Raw genomic sequence first — 23,664 nt, 5'->3', positions numbered from 1 at the left:
TGTGATTCCATTTATATGAAATATCCAGAACAGGCAAATCTATAAAGACAGGAAAAAGCTTAGTGGCTGCCTTCAGCTAGGGGTGCGCAGGTGGGAGAAATAGTAAGTGACTGCTAATGGGCTCGGGGCTTCTGCCTGGGATAAGGTTATGTTCTAAAATTGATTGTAGTCAATAATGGCTGGGACCCTGGAAAGGAGGAAATCAGCAGAGCCTCTCAAGAAGGAAAGAAGAAGAAGGAGCCCTTCTTGCACGTTCTAGGATGTCAAATGCTTTCAAGCATGTACTCCCGTAATCCTCGGGTGAACTCTGCATTCCCAGAGCTCAGAGGATTACAGAAGTTATTATACCTATTCTCCAGATGAAGAACTGAGACGTCAAACAACCAGCCCAGTATCATACAATAAGAAGGCTGGAGAGCTGAGCCTCAGACTAGCTCTTCGACCTCTACTGCCCAGTTAAGAAAAGTGAGAGACTTTCTGCCCTGAAATTCCACGCAAGAGGAGAGAACAGGTTCAAGGACAAGAACAGTCTGCGGTGGTGTCAGGGACCCCTCGGGAGGAGGTGGATGCCTCGTCAAAAAGGGCTGGAAAATAAGTCACTTGCTTGGGCCTCAGTCTCCATCAATCTCTATTCTTGGATCCAAATCTGTGTGTCATATGGCAGCAGGGAAGATAGCTGCAAGTGCACAAATGCCAAAGCCAATTTCAGGCTGGAAGGCTGCCGTCAGTCACCCTAATGCCGCTTCCAAAATAACACCACACAAAATGCTACCTTATGGATGCCGAACAGAATCCCACCTACCACCTTATTAGAGGTGGCATCCTGGAACTTCTCACTTGGGGAGGGAAAGGGGACAGGAAGGCACACACCCTGAGCTCCCACCACGGACACGGCCTGAGGCACTCGACACACACTGCTTCACTGAGCCAGCACGCCAGCCCCGGGTGCCAGGTCACAATGATCCCCTTGGAGCCACTGAAAGTCAGGTGACTGACCCAAGGACTCAGAGCAGGTGAGCGGCGAGGCCCAATGCAATCACGGGTGTATCTGTACAGCCCAGCATCTCGCCTCTGTAACTCAACCAGAAGTATGTCCCGTCTCCCTGTTTTGCCCCTGGGCTGCAAAGAGGTTCTTTTTATTAACAGGATGCCACAGTTCTAGCCTAAGCTCAAGGATTACTGATTCCTTGACTAACCAAAGACCACAGAGAAGACCATTAAATTTTCTTCTATGTTGCATAGACCGAGAAGGCCAAACTGGTGGTAAGAGAGCTCCTCCCTCCCTGAGAAAGGTGGGTTACAATATCCCTGTCTGCCTCTAAAACCAGACTCCACTTTACGCCCCTGCTACTCCTCTCAACGACTGAGTCACTCTGGACAATTTTCTGAGCCTTTCGGAGCTTATATTTCTTCACATGCAAAATGTAGGCAATACCTACCTAACTCATATGCTTGGTGAGAAGATTAACTGTGATGATACATGAATAGAATATCTAGCACAATCCTGGCATATATAGCAGATGCTAAAAAATAAACACAGTAGCCTTCCTTTTGAAGATACCAGCAGGAAGATAATCCCAAACGGAAATTTTTTTTCAATATATTTGGGGAAATTAAGTTCATTTGATTATCTAATTTTCCTGAATATAGGATGCTATCTCCCTCACAGATAGCAGGGGGGAAAAAACACATGCACACACACAACATCTAGTTTTCCTAATACACAGGTACAAACTAAACTAGCTGGGGCAGATGAGAGCATCTCTATTCTAGCCAAATTGCACAAATCTGCATCTCGAGTACTGTTAATATAATGGCAGTGTCTTTTTTTTTTTTTTGGTCTCTACTGATATCTTTAGAAACCCTTTTCTAGAAATTACAGTTTTGGTGCATAATTTAAAACAATCAAAAGCAATTTTGCTAATGATATATCTAACTCTCTTTGGTATGCACAAAAGCAGTAATTTACTGGTCAGAAAATAAACTTAATTCTCCATTCTGATGCTATGAAGCAGTGTGCACAGCTGATTTCTCAGAGACAAAACACCCATCAGAAACAAGAAGACCAGTCACTGGAGCCCTACCACAAACACGACCTCTCTCCTTCTCTCCGAAGCCGCTCCCATCTCCCTGCTATGGGGCCCCTCAATCCCAACCCCTCTTCCCCAGGAGGGTTTTAGTAAAAGGTCCGATCAAACATTGCCAGGAGAGTCTGGTTTTTCACAATCTGGCATATTTGATGGTACCTGAGGAGAGGCATCTAGAAAAAGGATCTTGACTGAAGCAAAATGCAGGCATTCACCCACCAGAACCAGACCCTACCACTCAGGCCAGCACAGGCTAGACAGGAGCCTGACCCAGGGAAAGGGCACGGCTGTGCAGTCAGGCCCCTCACAGCTGGCTGACCATGGGCCCTCGGGACCTGCTTCCTCATCTTTGACGGGTGTTGTAAGGATAAGAGAATGGAGACAAAGCCCACAGAACGGTACCTCTAAGACACAAAGTCCATACAAAATAAAACTAGGTTCTCGTCCCTACCCCTAAAGTCAGGTCATTCCAGTTTTACTGCAACTGGCAAAAGTAAAGGTCCATCAACAGGGGAAAATTATGTAAACTTTGGTACATTCCCCACAGTGGAATCTTAGCAGCCATTACAAGGAAAGATGTTCCTGATGCATAACATGGAACAGTAAGCTACAGACAGATGTACACACATGACTCTGCTTTTATAATGAAAACACACAGATATCATGAGTTATAGATAAATAAGAGAGGGCTGGGATCGGGGGGGAGAGAGGGAGGGAGGAAATGTTGGTAACACTTTGGGGAAGATCAGGATGGACACACACCTCTAGGTAGAGGCCAAGATAAGTACAGGCAGAGAGAGACACCAGACTTTACAGAAATTTTTTAAAAGTAGTGGGATCGGAGGTGATTTTTAAGTTTTTTGTCTATATTTAATAAGTAACTAAGTAAGTAATATGTGGAAAAACTTACTTTTTCGGTCCCCCTGGGGAAGGAGGGAGCAGCGGCCTGCCGCCCTGGCATCCTGCACAAGTTCTCCGGCTGATGCTCGGCGCTGAATACGGCGTCTGTTGGTTTCTCTTCCCAAGGCTCTCTCGTGCCCTCGTGTCTGAATCTGACTGTGTCGCCCTCCACAGCCATGGTCTGCACGGAGGCATCTTTCTGTTCCACCTTGGACGCCTCCGCCACCTTTGCTAGCTGGGCTCCCGGAGGCCACTTGAGTTCATCACGTGGCTTGGAAGACAAGTTGGCTTGGATGAAATGTCCGAGTTCACCTCTTAGCTGAACGGCCATCTGCCTAAGTGTCTTCTCCGTTTTCCCGTCAAGGTGTTCTCCCGAAGCTTCCTGCTCTCTCAAGCATGTCTGTTCCAGAAGCAGTTCTCGGAGCACCTTCAGAAGGTCCGGCCTGTTTTTCCAAAAGGGAAGGAAGTGGGAGGACTCAGCTTTCTGCTATGGCCTTGTCACCGACCCACTTTCCTAAGTTTTCCCCATCGATTCTGGCCCAGATTCTGTTGAATTTAAACACAGTGAGCACCTGCCACGTGCCAGGACCCACGCCAACTCTGTTATCCAGGTCACCTCAGAACAACCACACCAGGTAGGTACCACGTGTCTCCTTCATGGAGGAGAAGGAGAGAACTGATTTGACGCAGGTGCACAGCAAGTGATGGGGGCACACAGCTACCTGGATGCAGGCTGGGCTTCGGAAGAGCAAACAGAGGCATAAGGTACGCGTGACGGTTGCAAGGTCTGCCCACCCCCCTGGGCCCATCCCTACATTCAGGGGCAAGTATGGCTTTGGATGAATCTAGCCAACCTGGCAGATCCACGAGCCACATGGTGCACAGTCGGTGCTCAGAAAAGGTATCGAATGAAGGGATGCTGGGAACTGCTCTGGATAAAAAGATCAGTGGCTTTGAAATCAGACAAAATGGCTTCAGATTCTAACTCTGTGATTCTTGGAAAGCAAGATGGGTCTTCCTCCACAGGACGCTGAGAGGATTAAACGAGAGCGTATACGGGTAGCAGACGCTTCTCACGCCCCTTGCCACACGGCCTGGGCCTCCCTGGGATTTCAGCTGCAGCTGCGTTGACAGCTCTTATAAACAGACAGTCCCTCCGCCAGCGCCCACGGCATCTCTCTGCTGCCTTGGGCCCTTTCCCAGAGCTCTCTGAGCCGGCCAGCAGGGCAGCGGGCAAGTGCAGACCCATGTATGGCTCCAGGGGAAACCCTAACCAGTGGAGGAAGAGAGCTGTTGGGTGAATGTTCCAGTCTCCCGTCCTTCAGAGGGCCAGCGCTGACGCAGGGTCTACACCATCCCTCAGAGGGTGGCTGGCAGGGCAGAGGCCCAGCTGCCCACAGCAGCAACCAGATCATAACACAGCCTTCCTGGCTTTGCCTCCATCCCTACCTTAGTCTCCCTCCTCCCTCCTTCCTTCTGCCTGGAGTCACATCCCAAATAAACCACTTGTACCCAAATGGTTACCTCAGGCTCTGCTTTCCCAGGAACTCAGACTAAGCCAATATGTAGAAGACTCTGGAGCAGTTCCAGAAGAATCCCTTGTGAGTGTGTTTCTTGGGCCAGACACTATAATGGGCGCTGGGGCTGCAGAAGTGCCTGCAGGGCCTGGTGTTAGAGGCAGATGTGTAAACAAATCACTACTCCACAGGCTAAAAAGAGAAACGCAGGCACTCTGGAAGTCTGGGAAGCTTACGGGCAAGCATCCCAGGGTGTCCAGACTGGGGGTGGCAGGAAGAACGCCAAAAAAGGGCCTCTAGGGTTGATGAGAGGTTAGCTGGGGGAAGGGAAATGGAACCTTCTAAGCATGGAAAACAATATGAATGGAGTCAAGACACACTGTGGAGAGCAGGGAGGTGAGGCTGGAAGGTGAGGCAGGGAGACCTCATCCATGTTAGGGAAAGGAGAGCCACTGGGAGGCTCTGTGTGACGGCATGCGTGGCCACACACGTGCCATGTGTAGAGAATGAATGGAGAGATTGCCCGTCAGGACGGTGGTGAGAGTACACTCAAGAGCCCCTACCATCTGCTCTAAACATACATAAAGGACAGCAAAACAGACAAGACAAAAAAACGGTCAAGGTGCACTACAGGACTCAGAATCAAATAAGATGTATCCAAAGGTCAGAAACAGAGGAGGAGACCCATTGCCATGATAAAGAGGGTATCCGCAGAAAGCAGATTGGAAGAAGACCCATGCAAATTTCACGCCCCTAAAGTAAGACCTAGAGGGACAAGTCAAGGCAACTTCAAAACCACCGCACGGGGAGGAGCAAGGGTGGCGGGCAGAGCAGGGCTGCTGACACAAACCACTGTTGCAAACAAAATTCACTATTATGAAAGACAGCAATCTGACAGATGAGAGAGTTCACACTCAAGGAAATAAAAATAATAAAGCAATCTGAAGAAGTCTTAAAATAAGTGTATGTCAGTCATCTAAAAAATAAAGGAGACCCTTCTCCTCTCTGCAGTTTCTCTTGCCTGCATTATTTCAAAAAACCTTGTCAGAGACCGCAACGACTGACTGCCTTAACAGACCTTGGCCTCCCCGTCCTCTGTATCTTTGTTATCACTGGAAGTGACAGGTACCCTCATGTTGTCTCCCCACTGAGCCCTCTAAGGGCAGGGATAAAGCCTTAACTCTTATCTGGATTCCTAACATCCAGCTCTGGGGCAGAATCAATTTAATTCAACTTAAACAGCTACAGCACACTGAAATAGGGTAAAAACTAGAAGTATGAAAAGCAAAATTAAAACGTGTGGTACATTTTTCACTTCTAATATGGAATCATCTAGACTACACAAACCATCTTAAGATTTAGTAAACCCAGACTTCAAAAAATATTTCTGGTATTTCAAGCATGTTAAACTAAATTTTCCTTCCCTCTCCTTCCCTTAATATAGGTTGATAATAATAACAGTTGCTAGTGAGCTAGCCAAAGGAGGACCATTACTCACTACCAAACACCACACAATAAAATCCAGGGAAGAAGACTTACAAATGGGTAGTAAAAGGTGGTGAAAGAGGCCATTATAATATACTACAGTGGCAGAGGTGCTAATATCTCAAGTGTTTCTCTGCTAGAAATCTGAACAGCAGATTCATTAAGCTATCGCCATAATCAGGACCGTTTTAATGGTTCCGTCCGAGGGTCCTGTCAGAGGCCCAAACGTTGTTTATATACCCTGAGCATCTTTGCCACATAGAAGGCATAAGGGGAAAGGAACTGACATTTACTAAGCACTTAACGGTGTGCCAGATCCCTTAAATACACTAAATAGCTTTAGTCCTCACAGTAAGACTGAGATGGGGGCTGTTACTAACCCCATTTCACAGATGAAGAAAACAGGCTCGTGAAGATTCCAGATCTCCCAGCAAAGTGGCAGAACAAAGACTGCAGACGCAGACCTTTCTGACTCCAAAGAAGCACTGCATTCTTTCTAGTTTTCTAAACGTAAACCTTCTGCTATGATGCTGAGCTTCTAATTGTCTGCACAGTCATTCAAATATTCATTGAGCCTCTCCCATGTGTCACGTAAGGTGGTGGAAATGCATGGTGAAAAAGAATCATGGCGCTGACGTTTCACTGAGGAGACAGACATCCATACAGACACGGGTAACTAAATACGACAGTGCAAGGCAAGGAGAAGTACAAGGAAGGAGGGACGAGAAGGAGGGGAGGAGGGCGGCAGTCCTGAGACAAAGTGTAGAAGCAGGGATTCTTGTTAGACCAAGTGGTCAGGAAAGGCCTCTCTACAGAGCTGAGACACCACCACATCCCGGGAAAAGAGCGTGCCAGGTAGCGGGAACTGCTACTGCAAAGGCCCTGAGGTGAGAACAAGCTTGGATGACTGAGGAACAGAAAGGTGAGTGTGAACAAGAGAGGTAGCTGATAAAGACACAGAAACAGGCAGAGGCCAGGCCAAGGAGCTCTGATCTTACTCTAGAGGTAACGGAAAGCCATCGGAAAGCTTTAAGCACAGAAGAAACATAAGCTCATCTAAGTTTTTGAAAGCTGGCTCTGGCTCGTCTGTGGAGAATGGCTACAGAGGGGCAAAAACGGAAGCAGGGAGACAACTTAGAAGGCTGTGCTTTTGGAGTCCAGGCGTGAGATGTAACAGTTTGGACTAAGCTGGACTAAGAGGGCAGCCGTAGAGACGTGAGTGGGTGGATGAGGGATACATTTTCCAGGTGGAACAACAGGACTTACTGACAGTTATGAGGACTGTGGAGGCCACACCTTCGGCCACAGCAGTGCTATTAAGTGACTCGTGGAAGAACAGCAGAGAAGCACATTAGAACAGGGGGCTGGGTTTTAAACCAATTAGAGGGACTTCCCTGGTGGTGCAGTGGTTAAGAATCCGCCTGCCAACACAGGGGACACGGGTTTGAGCCCTGGTCCGGGAAGATCCCACATGCCGCAGAGCAACTAAGCCCGTGCTCCACAACAAGAGAAGCCACCGCAATGAGAAGCCTGTGCACCACGAAGAAGAGTAGCCCAACTAGAGGAAGCCCATGCGCAGCAACGAAGACCCAACGCAGCGAAAAATAAATAAATACATTTTTTTTAATTAAAAATTTTAAAAAATAAAAGAAAATAAACCGATTAGAGTTGAAGGCGCCTGTCAGACACACAGGTGGAGACAGCAAGTAGGCAGCTGACCGTGTGATCTGAAGGGGGCAGTCTGGGCCGTGGGTATGAATTTGGAAGTCACACAGCATACTCTGCAGCCGTGGAGTAAAGGAGGTACAGAGAGGGAAAGGGAGCTAGAACGGAGCTCTGGGACACTCCAACATCCAGCGTCCAGCATCCGGCAGAGGAAGAGGAGCCAGCACAGGAGGCTGAGGAGGAGAGGCCAGTGAGGGAGAGGAAAATAGAGAGGGGAGCTGTGAACAGAGGCTGGGGAGCGTGGCCACCGCTGCAGGAAAGCAGACACTGGCCACTGGACTCACAACTTGCAAACTGGTGTTGACCTTGATAAGTGAAGCAAAGGGTATGGAAGCACTTGGCCTGAGATGAAGAGGCCTAGGTAACCCCTCACCTGTCCCATCCAACCCTGCCTTCAGACCTGGGCTTGGTCAGCTACTCGTGCTACATGCGTTCTCGGGACGGGTCACACTTTGTATTGATCGTCACTCATTTCAAAATGAGCGCTCAGCACCACCCGGCAGCTTCTCTTCTCCCCGCCCCAGCTGACGACCTTGCCCTGCTCAGGGGAGGGGAGCGTGGAGGAAGCAACCGTGAGTGCCCATCCGGAGGGACCAGCATGTGCCCAGGCTCTGAAACGAGATGAAAGGGGTCACGTTCCAGGGACTGGAAGGACTGTGCTCCAGGACGAGGGAACAGAAAGCAAGCCGGGGACAGTGTGAACAGAGCCGAAGGAGGGGGTCGCCAGATCACACGGGGCCCGGCAGGCTGTGCTAAGGACTCTGGTCCCAAGAAAAGTGGAGCGTCTCCGAGGGGTCTTAAGTAGAGGAGTGACTTCACTGCATTTTAAGTAACCGCTCTGGATACAGCACAGAAAACACTGGAAGGGGAATGGATGGCTGCAGGGGACTAGTTAGGAGGCAACTGCGGGGATGCCGGAGAAGTGCGACGGAAGCGAGGAGTGGAGAAGAGGAGACAGGGGTGGGAGAAGCGCATGTGGGTGGTGGAGGGTCAGGACTTGGGTTTGGGAGGTGAAGGGAAGGGGAGGATCAAGGAGGACCCCGGGGGCTTCCCTGGTGGCGCAGTGGTTGAGAGTCCGCCTGCCGATTCAGGGGACACGGGTTCGTGCCCCGGCCCGGGACACATGCCACGGAGCGGCTGGGCCCGTGAGCCATGGCTACTGAGCCTGTGCATCTGGAGCCTGTGCTCCGCAGCGGGAGAGGCCACAACAGTGAGAGGCCCACGTACCACAAAAAAAAAAAAAAAAAAGGAGGACCCCGGGTTTCTGTCTGAAGCCCACAGACCCAGTCCCTCTGTAACACAGGATCTGCCTGCAAGCACCAGCCGCGTCCTCTCCCCTGCAGCCCGCACACCCAAGTCTCCTTGGCTCTTTCTCTGCTAACTTCTTCAGATGCCTCGCCAGCTCCACGCTCTGGTGGTCCCTTACCTGTCCCTTCACCATGCCCAGAAGAGCAGACCCAGGTTTTTAGGAGAGTTAGTTTCTCTACATCTACTAGGTATGGCTCAAGAATGTAATACTAGCCTTGAAAAAAAAAAAAATCCCCAAGGGCTCCCCTTTTAGAGTTTTTCAAATGTCACACCTAAGTTTAGCTACAAAGACTGAAACACTTAGGTAGTAAATCCTAAACCATGTCCTCTAGGGAATGGGGCAAACAAACCAGAAGCACGTGAAGAGAGGGTTGGGAACGACACACACACGGTGAAGACCATGGGAGAGCAGGGCCGGCCAGCCCGTCCTCCACGAGCTGACCCTTCACTCCAGCCCTGGTGAACGAGTGCTCGGCTTGGTCAAGTGCAAGACAGCTAATTAGGCTAAGTTGCTTCCTTATTCCATCCCAGTGGATGGGTAAGTTGAATCAGATTTACTCCTGGGGCCCAGCTACTCTGCTAGCCTGTTAGGCCCCAGTGTGGACGGCTAGAGGGTGGAAGAGCTCAGAGGCCTAAGTCTCGGGCCTAAGCCTGTCGCACTCCACACCAGGGTATCAGACATGGGCTCAGCGATGAGCACAGAGGCCTGAATCACGGGCTGGCCGACGTATCTTGCATATGGTATGAACCTTACCTGAGGGTAACGGGAAAGGGTAGGAGTAACTGGCCAGGCACATTTTAAGCAGTAATATCACCAAAGCCCCACTTAATACCAACCTGGATCCATATGTACACACATTATTTCATTTCATCCTCACAAGATCCCTACAGGGTCGATAAGTATCATCACCCCCCACTTTACAGGTGAGGAAACCAAGATGGGGAGATAAGTCACAAGGTCTAAACGGTACAGCTGGACTGGAGCACAGGTCTGTCTGACTCTAATACCCTGCTTTTTCGGGGGATCAAAACACCAAACTCCTGGAGAGACTTTCTGGGCAGAAAATTAGTGTTTCTCTGGCCAATGAGAATCCTAGTTACCCAAGCGGTCTTTTTAAAAGACCACAGCTGGGCCTTCAGGAGGGCCCTCGGAGCCGTGACCCTGCCGTCCTGGGGCCCAGCGGTGCACCATGAAAGGCAGCTGCACAGAGAGCAGGATCAGAGCAGCAGATCCCGGCTAGCATTTAAGAAAGCCTTTTCTAACACTAGAACTGGCCCACGATGGCCTGGAAGCCGATGGAACAGACACCTACAAGGGAACAGGTAACTGAATGGCTGATGTCCCAAGCTTGCCCGCAGAGTGTCAGCCCGTAAAGCGCTTTCTTTAAAACTGTAATGAAGTCTACATTTTCAAAAATCAGGAGATTGAGCATACAAATTCTGGGCTTCTACTGAAAGACTAGAAGCTCTGAGGCCACGTGCTGGCATGACAACAATGATTTGGGGCTGAAAAGCTCCTCCCTGCCAGGAGGGAGCATGCGGGCCCCAATTCCCTGCACTCCCACCACAGTCCATTGTACTTTCCCAGGTCACATCACCCAAGTGCATTCCTAGGTGGTCCTCAGAGAGAGCGAGGTGCATCTTTTAACTCTTAACACAGGAGCCCCTGATGCTGAGGAAATCCTCCATTTCTCAAGTGTCATTATGGTCACCCAACTCCCTGTGATAATATACCAGAACAGCCACTGGGTGTGTCCCCCTAGCATGAGGACTCATGCTAGAAAAATGTTAAGCAGATGTCAGGGGCTGGGGAGGGTAGCCTCCCGGAGCTCACAGAACACTACCATCCTTTTTCAGCTGAAAAAACGTCCACGAGGCTGAACCCACCAAGGACATGAGAACTACTAGGCTCCTGCTAGCTGTCCTGGGTGGTGGTACCAGCTCCCTTTCTCTGTCTGTGCTGGAGGAGAACGAAAGGTTTCACTGAACACACGCCACATGCCAGCCATTCTCCTTGAACAGCATTTTTTCCACTCCTCACAGCAACCCCAAGAAGCGGTCAGAGAAACAGAGGCACTGAGAGAGGAAAGCAAGCACAGCTCCTTCTGGCTCCAAAGCCCAGAGCAGCTGCTACAGTGGCCTGGAAAGAAGGGAAATCTGCTCCTAAAGGACTAACTTTAAAAATACAAATGTACGGAATATTTCTCCTTTTTTGTTTAAAGGAAAACAACCTGTAGTGTTTCCTCACATAGGAAAGACTCTCGGCAGATATAATGAGAAGGGAATTGTAGTTCAAGCTCAACAAAAAACAGCAGAGTCACAAGTACAATGGCAGTTTTTTAAGCTGTTGTAGAAAGTGGAAGGGATTTCGGGAGGGCTGATTCCTCGCGCTGACAGCCAGGCAGCCCTTTCCAGGCTCCCAGGAACAATTGTGAAGGAAGCTTTCTCTCTCCTCTTTATGCTGGTCTTGCATGCGGCTTTGCTGAATGCGGTCCCCTCGCAGCCAAGGCAGGCAGCCTAATTACTTAATTGCATGACTGGCAAGATTCCTTCCAAGCCATTTCGGGAGCTCTCCCAGGTAAATTACACAGCACCACCATCTAAATCCATTTAGCAAAATGAGTTTGTTCTCCCCTCGAACCAGAGACAACTGCAGTGCCTGGGCCCCATGTCTACCTGGATTCCAGTAACCATATGGCCTTCTCGCTGAAGAGCGGGGCAAGCAGGCTCAGGAGTTCGCCTTCTTCCAGACTCTGGTCTCCGGGGCAGCCGGATTTGTGGGCTCCGTCGGAGTCTAAAATATTGGAATCTGTGTGCCTTAAATATCCATTTTTGCAGCCCCCTTTGGAATTGACCTCCATAATCTGCAAATCAAAGTATGTGGTCAGATAATGGACTACAAAGGAGGGGAAGGGGGTTACGTGGAAAAGAGAGAAAGGATGGAGACAAACAGTGATGAGTGAGGGCAAGTAAACCCGAGAGAAAATGAGGGGAGAGGGAGGGTGCACGCGGTCCACACACGCTCATCTGACGGCACGGAGATGTTTACGTCACTTCCTCTCACCCTCAGTTTCCTCATCCGTAACTAGGCACAGTAACGCCACTTCCCATGGCGGCTACGAGAACAAAATGAGATGGCTGGCCCACTTAAGTTCCTGGCGCAGTGTCTTACCCGCTACAGCTCTGTTCCCTCAGCCCACGGCCTACTTCCTGTAAATTCTTTCTAAGAAGGGTCCGGAACATTGTTAACTGCCATTAACAATGCTTTGGACATTTATTATATGCTTCTTGCAGTGTATTCTCCTCATTATATATCAGAAAGCCAACCTCTTTACAGACACATCCTAATTACTGTGACTTTGATTTGTCTCATCAGGACGGTGGAGAGTTCCTAATTCCCATGGAGACGTGTTCTTTACAGATCCACCTTCTTGGGTCACTGAGGGTCCCAGAGGAGTGGTACCAAGGAAACATCTAGTTAAAGCCTGTGCTGGGCATGTCTTGAGGTGTTGCAATTAGCATTCTTTCTCCTGCTTTCCAAAGCTGTAAATTTCTTCTACCAGTCTATAAATAACTCCTCTTGACTTCATTACTGCTGGTGATATACACACTGGCCATCACACCCCTCTCTCCACATGTGTAAAATGATGAAGATTTTTAAACGGAAGACAAGACCCACACAGATGAGCTGTCATTTATAGGGTCTTGTTTGCCACCAATCTAGTTATTAAATCCACCTAAATAAGCAACCTCCACAGAAGGAAAAGTCTAGAATATAATAATAAAAAGAGCAATTGCTACCATTTACTGAGCACTTAGTACATACCTTCTATTTAAATATCACAGGGAGCGGTGTTATTATCTTCATTGATGGGGAAACTCTGACTCGGGGGTTAAGCAAGGGTTAACCCAAGGTCACAGAGATCGTGACCAAGACTCATAATCAGACCTGATTCTGGAGCCCCCACTGTTAACTGCTTTGCGCTCCAAAACGCGCATGAGAATGATCTCTCACTCAAGATTCCACGAACCTGAACACCCTGAAGCCCACAAACGCCCAATCTGCACCCTCCTGTCTCCCACCACATCCCAGTCTTTACGGTTCTTTCAACCCTGGAGAATATTTGCTCCAAATGTTCACCTCAGTGTGCCTGGAGTGAAATTCTCAACAACGCCCAGATGACACTAAGCTGGGTTTCAGATTGGGACATTAGAGACGGACCCAGAGGAGGAAAGTCTGGCTCTATCAGTGGTTCCTTACACTGCACACAGATGACCTGGGAGTTCACAGCAGTCCAGAGACAAGGGCTCTGGTCCCAACTCTGTCACTGCCTTACTCGGAGCCCGAGATAAACCATCTCCCCTCCTAGGCCTCAGTTTCCAACGCGTAAAATGAATGCGTTGGGTCAGAGCTCTAAAGAGCTGCCCAGGTCCAGTGTCCAATGCCTGCGACGCTCCTGTAACAGCCTCGTTTTTATGTGCAACTGTATGTTTGTTTTCCTGGTTCATGACTGGCTCTACCACCCCGTCTGTAACTTCCAGAAAGGAACAGACCTCCTCTCTTTGCTCCCCGCTGGCACACGGCAGGCACTCCACACAGATGGAAGGAACAGAAAACCCGTCGGACTCGTTCCAGGCTGGAGGCGGGCTTGGGCACAGAGGGGGCAGATGTTCCTACCTTGTTCCTCTGATCCAGACACTCGCCACTCCGCAGATTATTCTTGTCATCCTCTCCACTTCTGCTCGAGTCCTCGTCCTCCTTGCTAGCCAGAAGCTACATGGAGCATGGAATGGTGTGAAAATGCAACCCAAAAATGAGTGCAGCATGAATATGTATGAATAAGTCGGTGATGTCTTTTTTAAAAGATGCAGAACAAAAAACAGACCAAAAAAAGAGGCAGAGACAAATGCCAAAGCCATGAAATAAAAATTAGCCAAAGTCAGAGCTGTTAGTTCTGGCAAATCACACACAGCTGCCTGGGATCAGGCATAATTTAAGGACAAATTCCCCAAGAAATAAGTAAAGCCATGTCCCCCTGCCCTCGCATGGCCTTCCTGAGCTGCTGGAAATTGACTGTGCTGGCCGGTGTGCTGCTCCCATCCCTGCCATTGCTGAATTCACCTTCAGATTATATAAAAGTAACAGGATTTTGGCAAACAGCTATTGATGGAATTGAAACTATCAAATAGCGAGAAAGCAGTAAATGAAATTTATGGTGTGCCCAATTTATGCATCCCTTCTATTTAGCACAGGGGATAAACCTCTTTTTGGACTGTCACACATCTGAGATGGGCAGTCTCAGCCACACTGCCATTTTGCTGACAAAAAAGTCCTCATCTCTAATGAGTATCAAGCTTCCTTGACAATAACTTTATGCTTTTGAAAATGAAGGAGAGTTATTTCTAAAGACTGAGTAAATCCCTAATGCTCTAAAGAAGTGTAAACCCCAAAGCTTCTGCAGTTTGCATTCTACAGAACAGACAATTCAGTGCTCTCAAAAGGGCCAGATCTCAGCTCTCTGGAAGAGGGAAAATTCTAGGCATGAGACACCCGGATTAACCAAATAAAAAGTGAGAGGGAAGGTAGCCAACGCTGTTTCAAAAACTGTACCAAACCTCATCTCACCAATGAAGTAGTGACCACTGCACCAAAGCGTTAAAACATGAGCTGGGTCCCAGCCGCCTGCTGGGCAGTTTGTACATATGATGTATCTAAGGTTCTATCTCCATACCGTGATTTCATGAATTCCCACATTTAGTCAATCACCCCATAATTTTCCTAGCCCAAGTTAAACTTTTCTGATCTTCCTTCCAAAAGAAACCCTTTTTTGGAAGAAGAAACACAAAACAAAGCAAACTGACTTCACAAAGTCTTTTATAGAAAACTTCCCAGGATCAGAATACATTCAACCCAACCATCCTAATCAGGATCAAAGAGGACTGATGAGTCTACAAATCTTACTACACTATCAAGCATTCAATAGGCTAAACGTGTGTAAGTGTATTTCCTAAGGCATAAAAGTTTCTAAATATGGATGAGGAACTTCTCTCCTCTGTTGGTTTCTTCCCTCATTATTAAAACATGCTCAAGTTACCAACTAGGACAATCAAATTTGTTGGCGGGAGTATAAAATGTTAAAGTACTTTAGAAGAAGTACTGGCAATTTCTTATAAAGCTAATAACCCTATGATCCAGGAATTCCCCTCCTAGGTATTCATCAAGAGAAATGAAAACGTATGTCCACATAAAGATTTGTATATGCATGGTCACATCAGCTTTTATCATAATAACCAAAACCTGAAACAATCCAAATGTACATCAATAGCAGAATGAACAAAGAAATTAGAATATATCTATACAATGGAATACTACTTAGCAATAAAAAGGAACAAATTACTGATTCACGTAACAACATGGATGAATCTCAAAAACACGCCGAGTGAAGGCAGCTTCACACAGAAGAGAGGATGCTTTATGACTCCGTTTCTATGAAAGTCTAGCAGAGGCAAAACTAATGGTGGAAGAAAATGAGAAGAGCGGCTGGAGCGGGGGCGAGTGGGAATCGACTAGAAGGGACACGAGGGATCGTGATAGAAGTTTGGGTGACACAGGTACATACGTTTGTAAAACTTAGCAAACAAAGACTTACGACTTCTATATTTCATCGTGTGTAAATTTAAACTTAAAAGAAAAAATAACTATAAACACATATTGAAGGAAAAGATATACATGTTGAAGTATTTAGGGGGAAGCGTATTGATGTTTGTGATTTATACTAAAATTTATCAAAAAGATATGATGGCTGGTGGGAACGGTTAATAGTAGAATCTAAGGGGTGAGTATATGGGTGTCTACCGTGAAGTTCTTTTCACTTTGCTAGAATTTTTTCATAATAATGTGCTGGGAGGCATGGACACATATACACTACCAAACGTAAGGTAGATAGCTAGTGGGAAGCAGCCGCATAGCACAGGGAGATCAGCTCGGTGCTTTGTGACGGCCTGGAGGGGTGGGATAGGGAGGGTGGGAGGGAGGGAGACGCAAGAGGGAAGAGATATGGGAACATAAGTATATGTATAAATGATTCACTTTGTTATAAAGCAGAAACTAACACACCACTGTAAGGCAATTATACTCCAATAAAGATGTAAATAAATAAATAAATAGACAGATAGATAGATAAATAAATAAATGTTGGGGAAAAGCCACTCTCATTTGAAAAAAGGCAAAGTAACTACGTTTTTCCTTCCTGGTTCATCAGCAGCTCTGGCCACTGAGTGCTGCCTGCCTCTCTCCAAGCTTCTTGAAAGAACTCTCCATCCTCACCTTCTGCAACGTGGCTTTTGCTGCCAACGCTCTCCAGAAACTGCTCATGAAAGCTCCCCAAGACCTTCTAATGCAGGAGATGGAACCAACCCTCCTGGGATCAGGGAAGAGGCAGCGAGGCGCTCCCCCCCAACCCCGTGGATCAGAGAAGGGTCTCCCTGAAGTTTAGCCAAGCAGAGTACTATTAACCCATGTCATTCCAGTTGAAGCAGCAAAAGCATCCGAGTTATTCTTCACTTCCAGAACCACAACCACACTGTGACTCAACAGACTGAAATAAAAATTCTCTTTCATTTCTCTTTACCTCTGCTGACGTGGTTAAAATTAAAAGTCATTTTCCAGCAATGATCAAGAAATTCAATGCTGTGGACACAGAGAAACGTCCCGCATGCCACATATGACTTATCAGTTTTCAAAGGCAACATCCCAGAGAGACCGAAGCGTCACTGCAGGTGGGCTCTGTTTCGGGCCCACCACCACCTGGAGAAGTGCCCCACACCTCCAAGCGCCCACCGGCTCTTCCTTCATTTCCCCACCTTCATCGCTCCTCCATCCGCCACCACGTGGCCTCGGTCCCCGTCACTCTGCGGAAACTGCCCAGGTCACGAACGATTTCCCAGCCGTTTTTCTCGTTTCCTCAGAGTACGTGCCACTGTAAGCACGCCCTCCCTAAGCATCGCTCCCTAACAACTGCACTGGCCTGGTTCTCCCCTTGCCTCTTGAGCTATTCTTTCTTGACCTTTGCAGGCCCTCTGCTTCCTCCAGGAGGAAATTCCCTTGACCTCAGAAGAGGAGGCCGGGCCCGTCTCCACGCCCACGTGCGCTCCTCCAGGCCCTCGCCAAGCTCCGCTTCTCTGCATCACGGACTCCATGGGGCAGGGACCGTGTCTGTGCTCAGTTTTAACACCAGGGCCCGGTGCTCAAGACAACACTGCTAAAAGGACAAACAAACGAATCAAGACTTTTTTCAAAATGACAGCTGGAACCAACAGGTTTTCAGGATTACCCCGGTCTTGCTACTCCAAGTGTAGTCTTTGGAGCAACGGAAGCTTGTGAGAAATGCAGACTCCCGGGCCCCGTGCCAGGCTCACTGAGCCAGAATCTTCACGTTAACAAGGTCCCCAGGAAATTCACACGCACGGTAAACTTTAGAAGCACTGCCCTATGGTGTTGCTAAAACAACACTGAACAGAGTCAGAAAAGGGTTTAGTTCCAACTCTGCCGCTAATTTACTAAAAAAGTAAAATTAAAATAGCTGTGTTTTACATATTGAGTGCCTACTACATGCCAGGCACAGTGCCAAGGGCTTTATAAATCGGGCACAACTCATAATAACTTATGAAGTCAAAATGTTAGAAACTTCCTCTTTTCAATGAAATTCAATCTGCTTCTGACAAACCAAATTTTTTTTTTTTTTTTTTTTTTTTGCAGTACGCGGGCCTCTCACTGTTGTGGCCTCTCCCGTTGCAGAGCACAGGCTCCGGACGCGCAGGCTCAGTGACCATAGTTCACAGGCCCAGCCGCTCCGCGGCATGTGGGATCTTCCCGGACCGGGGCACGAACCCGTGTCCCCTGCATCGGCAGGCGGACTCTCAACCACTGCGCCACCAGGGAAGCCCCCTGACAAACCAAATTTTATTCTGTTGCTAATAACAGATGGTAACAAGCACCTTCTACTTCTGAGTACCACTTCTGTCCTCTGAGTCACACAAGGTCTATTTCTTATTCAAAAGGACAGCCCTACATATATCTGAGTCCAATTAAATTATGCCCCTTAATCCATGTTTCCTCTCTATGCAAAAAAAACAAACAAACAAACAGTTTTCTAACCATCCCCTAAAAATGACAACATAAGTAAATAATGACAGCGACTAACCATTTCTGAGCGCTCGCCCACGAATCCCACCCCCCAGGGGTGACAACTGCATGTCACACAGCTCATGGCTTACAATGCTCACCACCACCTCCCCGACTGCAGTCCGCTCAAATCACTCCTGAACGGCAATTCTCAACCACACCGTTCTGTAATACATAAACTATAACCAGTAAATAAATACAAGGAAATAGGGGCAACCTCATTACAGATTTTTTCTTTTTTTTCTTGATGTACTTTAAAATAAAAGGATGCCTATTCTTGGTCTTTTGTTGGTTTGGCTGGTTTTTCAGTGACGTGCCCGCATGCAGGGAAGAAGCGCTGTGTGCCCAGCAGGAGGGAATCCAGCCCAGGGCCACCGTTTTGAAGACACAGCTGCCAAAATGAACCAAGGGCCTCCTACTCTTTAGAGTCTTTGTTGAATTAAAAGTTGCAGAGGCAGGGGGGTGTAATACGAAAATAAATCACGTGCTTATTTTATACACATATCTATCTGTGTCTGTACCTTTGACCTAATCATTACTCATCTGGGAACACGGTCTAAGGAAAAAAAGCCTACACCCAGAAAATGATTTGTGTCCAAAGACACTCATCAGGTAATCTAAAATAGTGCATCACGGGAAATATCTACATGTCCAACCACAGTGACGCAGCTAGCATCCCTAAGATGGCGTAAGAGGTTATAATACAGCAGCCACTGGAAAGAAACAGGAAAACAGGACTGTGTATGTACTGTGTGTGGGCACGCACATGTTCAAACACACAAATAGAGGAGGAAAGATTCCAGGATGTTAATTAACTGTGTTTTAATGTGACAGGATTAGGGGTCATTTCTTTATTTTCCACGTTTTAGGCAATGCTGTGGGTTAATTAAATATTGGAGGAAAAACTACTGACTTTTAAAAATACAGAATATATTTGCTGTCTTTTTTTTTTTCCCTTTTCTGATTTGTAGGCTCCCAGAGCACTGGAGCAGTGCCAGCCCCTACTCCACAAGCCCTGCTGCCCAGGAAAGGCTGTGGACCACGGAGGCATTTCCCGTTTGTCTCTGCCTCGTTGCTCATCCGAGGAGAACCACACACACTCCCAGGGAACAGCAGCCTCTCCGTGCTGCCATCCCACCCTCACCCCTAACAACCTCTCCTCCCGCAGCTCAGGATTAGCGTGGGAGCACCATCCTGCCCGTGCGGATCTTCCCGTCGCGTGCTGGGGCAGACGGGGCCTGTGCTGCAAAGGACACGGCTATTCACAGGGAACATCAAGTTGATGTGCAACGTGACGAATGACTCCAATCTGAATCGGCTGCTATTAAGATCTCAGAGTGGCAAGAGGAAAATCCCTCGGTTCTCCAAAGGACATAATAGGACATTTAACAGATTTCTTTCAAAGGGCAAATGAACAAACACTCGCCATCTGACACTCAAATGAAGCAGGTGACGAATGGGCTGCTTATTAAAAACGCCACCGTTGGAAAAAACAAACCAAGAGACTTGTTTCTCCCTAAATGGACTGCAGATATTCTTGCTTTTCAAAATTATCTGGAGACTAAGCTCAATAACATTCCCTCTCTCCAAGGGAGCAGATGGCCAGAGCCCAGCATAAACACCTTTGAGCGCTTCCCACCTTGAAGGTGGGAGGAGACAGCTTAAGGCTGACATATCTTCCCCCAGAAATGGTGTGGCAATCAGACCTCCATTTACCTGGCACGATGCCAGGTTGAGTTCAAGACAACCTCAACCAGGAAGGTTCTGGGGGATCCAAGTACAAAAGGCCCTAGTGCATTTCATGATGAGAACAGTTCCAGTCTTCTGAAACTAACTAGCGTAACACAGGCATGGAGCAAGGCACTTCCTGGGGGAGCGTCGAGCCAGGCAGGGGCCAGAGGGAGGAAATGGCCAGCTCCTCCTCGCTGTCACACATCAGGGCCCCCTACTGTGCAGTCGGGTCGAGAACAGAGAAAATCGGAGCCAACACACCACAAAGATGAGCAGAGAGCCAGAGTCACAGGGTGAAGTGGCTCCTTCCGCTTTCCCTGGGGTAGGCTCATGGAACGGGCCCACACCCTCAGTGAGTACAAAAGCCCAGGAACCACATGCTCTTTAGTGCAGACACCAGATTTCACCTTCTGTGGCCCTTCTAGACTTTCAAATGCCACCAGTGGAAAACTCCCATGGTCAGGAAGCTGAATTTGTGGGCTCACGGGACACCGACTCTTTACTCCCTGTCGGGTCGTCGGTACACAGCAGAGTGCAGGGGTTCCTGGGTACGCGTGGGAATAAACTGCACACGTCTGGTCAAATCCAGAAGCCAGATGCCGCGGGAGTGAGAAGATGCATTTAGAGGGTTAATACAAAAAGTAAATGAAAAGTATGTTTTCTCGTTTGTTTTTCCATGGTAATGGGTTCATTAATGCTGCATCTACACTACCCAAGTTATATGGGTGATGTGGCAATTCTCCAGGCCCCTGAGACCAGACCAATCATCCAGACGTGGCATCTACAGCCCAGATCCCCGGGCCGGACTTGGAGTCCAAAGCATCACAGAACATCGAGTGTGTCCACGCAGATACGACCGAAACTTGCAGAATGCTCCAACAGACCTGCTGACCTAAGAGGGCCCTCAAACCCCGTCCACGGCAAAGGGAGTTTCAACAGAGACCTCCCCAGAAGAGATGCAGACTGGAGACGTGTGGGGGCGGGGGGTGTTACTCTTTGTAATTAGCACGCGAGGATGAGAATATTGTTTCTTACCTCCATCTGATCTACTGACTCAGGCCTGTCCTCTCCCGGGAAACCCATGCAGGAGAGATCAAAAATAGTTTTCTTCAGGTGCTGGTTGTCCGCGTACAGCTCCTTCACCAGCTGGATAAGGTCACCGACCTGGGAGATAAGAGCAGGAGAGGACTGACTACCCACGGGCACGGCTACGGAGAAGACGTCCTGCATCACAGCCACGGAGAGTCAGGCGGCCTGATTCCAGGCTTCAGGCTACCCTGGGTACAGTGAGAAAAACACCAGCATTTCTGTATTCTAACCCCAGCGCCAGACTTCAAGGCAAAGAGATCCTGGGCAAGCTGCCTGGTCTAAGTCTCCATTTCTACATCTGTGGAATGGGTTCCTGTGAGAACCAAACGTGATCACGGTCACAGCACACTACAGCCCTCGGCACGGTCTAAGTACTCTGTCCATGACAGCAAATATGACCTCTGTCTTGTACTTGAGACCCTCTGGAGGAAAATCCCCCAAGACTGAAACTTCTGAGGCTTGTCAGAGGCTTATTTTACAGCATCCGCCTTCCTCTTTCTACACCTCTCTAGCACTGTCCATAATAACAACAGTCCTCAATTACAAAGCAATTCACGGCTGCTATAATACTCCCACAAGCTTTAGTCAATCACTCCTTACAAAAATCCCGAGGAGGTGGACAGCGGTATGACTGTCCCTGTTTTACAACAAGAAGCCCGAGACACAAACAAGTTCACTGCCCAAGGTCCCAGAGTTGGGGTGCCTGGAGAATTAAGTGACATATAACAACAGCCAAAGCGCCCGGTCATGTGGGCAGGGGCAGCTGCCCACACAGAGGCAGAGCCGGGCCTGGACTCCCGGTCCAGTGCTCCTCCTTAAGGCACAGGTCTTGCGAGGCCAGGTACATAAAAAGCATCTGAGCAGACACCACCTCCATTCCCTGCAAGCTTCAAATCACAATGGCTAGTGATTTTCCAAACCCTTCTTAAGGGGGTCATCGTTAGCTCCTCAAAGAAAGTGGGAAATCCCACCCTGACCACACACAGCAGGTGTCCACCGCACCAAAACATGAACACAAATCGGACCCAACCTCAAGGAGGCTATATCATAGAGGGAAGAAGAAAACATTCTGATTCTACAAACATTCACTAAGTGCCGACAAAGGGAACTAGCTCCTGCCCTTAACACAACCATAGTAGGTATGAGCAGTGGCTGTTACCATCTCTGTTTTCTTCATCTTCGAAACACTAACAGATGCCTCAGTGCTTCTTGTTCCACTCCTCCCAAAACACCAACATTTTTATAGTTCTCCTTCTTATTTCTTCTGCATCTTACACCTGCTGTTTTTCCTCTCTCTCTCTCTGCTGAAAAAGCCTTCCAACTAGATAAACTCCTATTCAACCTCCAAAACCACTTCAGGTCTCACTTCTATTGAGAAGTTTCCTCGGATCCAGTGAGTACCTCCCAACCCCCGACAGCTAACCTCTCCTTCTCGGCTAGCCCTAAACCTCGCACCTCTGCCTATTACAGCCACCCTTGCACTCCACACTGCCACTGCTGCTTCACATGTCTGTCTACTCTACCGGCATGTGAGTTACTCCCAGACAGAAACTGAACCTGTCACACATAGATCGTAATTTTATAATAAATCACAGTGTCCTCTGAGCTCACACTTCCTATTCTTATCAATGGCCCTTAGAACCTTGAAATACTAAGCCACTCTAACCACACCAATGATCAACAGATTGAAAAATCTTTCCAGTTTTAGAAAAGATTTACTGATCAAACCTGAACCTTTATTCTTTCAAAGAGCATCAATTACCTCCCACTATGTGTGCCAGGTACTGGGAAATCAGAAATAAATAAGATACACTCGCTCGCTTTAAGATGTTCACAGCCTAGTGGGGATACAGAAGAATAACCAGATAATTATAGATCAGTATGAGAAGGACATCAATGCAGTCAGGTACAGGAAGAGAGGAAAATGACCCGAGGGAAAGGTGGCTAATTCTAGGGGGTATAGAGAGCATTTCCCAGGGGAGACGGAGCCTGGGTGGGGTCCTCAAGCCTCAGAAGGCGTGCATCAGACACGGGGTAGGGACTCCAGGGAACGTACATCAAGGGGAAAAAAGACAGGCAGGGAGAGAGGGAGGAGAGGCGGGGAGAAGGGCTTTCAGAATCTTACACCTCTGATCAGGAACCCAAGAGACAACAAATAACCAACAAAGCACTGAAAGTTAATAGGTCAATACCTTTTCCTTAAGCTCTTCTTGAGAAAAATGTTCCACTTGAAACCGATTGTGCTCTTCAAGGCAAATACTCAGATAAGATGTTTGATCACTATAAAATGAAAATGGTTCTTCTGCACCAAAAGAAAAAAAAAATGGGGAGGAGAAAAAGAACATCAGAAGTAGATCCTTCCCAGACAATTCCCCATGCAATCCATCTAAGGCACTCTGAATTGGGTAGCAGGGGAAAGGGAGATAAGCACACATAGGGAGTTTAATGCACCACCTTTGGAGCAAAAGTAATTTTCTTCTTTCTCTACAGGCTGGTATCTCAATGTATGGTTTCATCGTGGGCTGTAGGCTTTCACTGTGGCCAACTCTGAATTATAATTTGCATGTCCAGTGCTGTACCTGGAGACCATTCTGAGTGGCACAAGCAAATGGTGATTTTCAATTGAAATGAGGGAGTG

General features: G+C 48.0%; 1 protein-coding gene across 4 annotated transcripts in view; it reads right to left on the bottom strand.

The window, feature by feature from the left end:
- CDK5RAP2 (CDK5 regulatory subunit associated protein 2) overlaps nt 1-23,664 on the bottom strand; it is a 184,105-nt gene that overhangs the window by 59,570 nt on the left and 100,871 nt on the right. For all 4 annotated transcript variants that reach the window (XM_081236387.1, XM_081236386.1, XM_081236389.1 and 1 more), the window contains exons 17-21: nt 23,219-23,328; nt 20,973-21,101; nt 13,701-13,796; nt 11,699-11,886; nt 2,998-3,430 (exon numbers count right to left, since the gene is read on the bottom strand). In XM_081236387.1, coding sequence (XP_081092513.1) covers nt 2,998-3,430; nt 11,699-11,886; nt 13,701-13,796; nt 20,973-21,101; nt 23,219-23,328 — 956 coding nt within the window. The remainder of the gene's footprint in view (nt 1-2,997; nt 3,431-11,698; nt 11,887-13,700; nt 13,797-20,972; nt 21,102-23,218; nt 23,329-23,664) is intronic.

Source organism: Mesoplodon bidens, assembly GCF_964165515.1.
Source record: "Mesoplodon bidens genome assembly, chromosome: 6".
NCBI lineage: Eukaryota > Metazoa > Chordata > Mammalia > Artiodactyla > Ziphiidae > Mesoplodon > Mesoplodon bidens.
The sequence above is the reverse complement of the archived record's forward strand: the minus strand, read 5'-3'. Positions and strand labels throughout refer to the sequence as shown.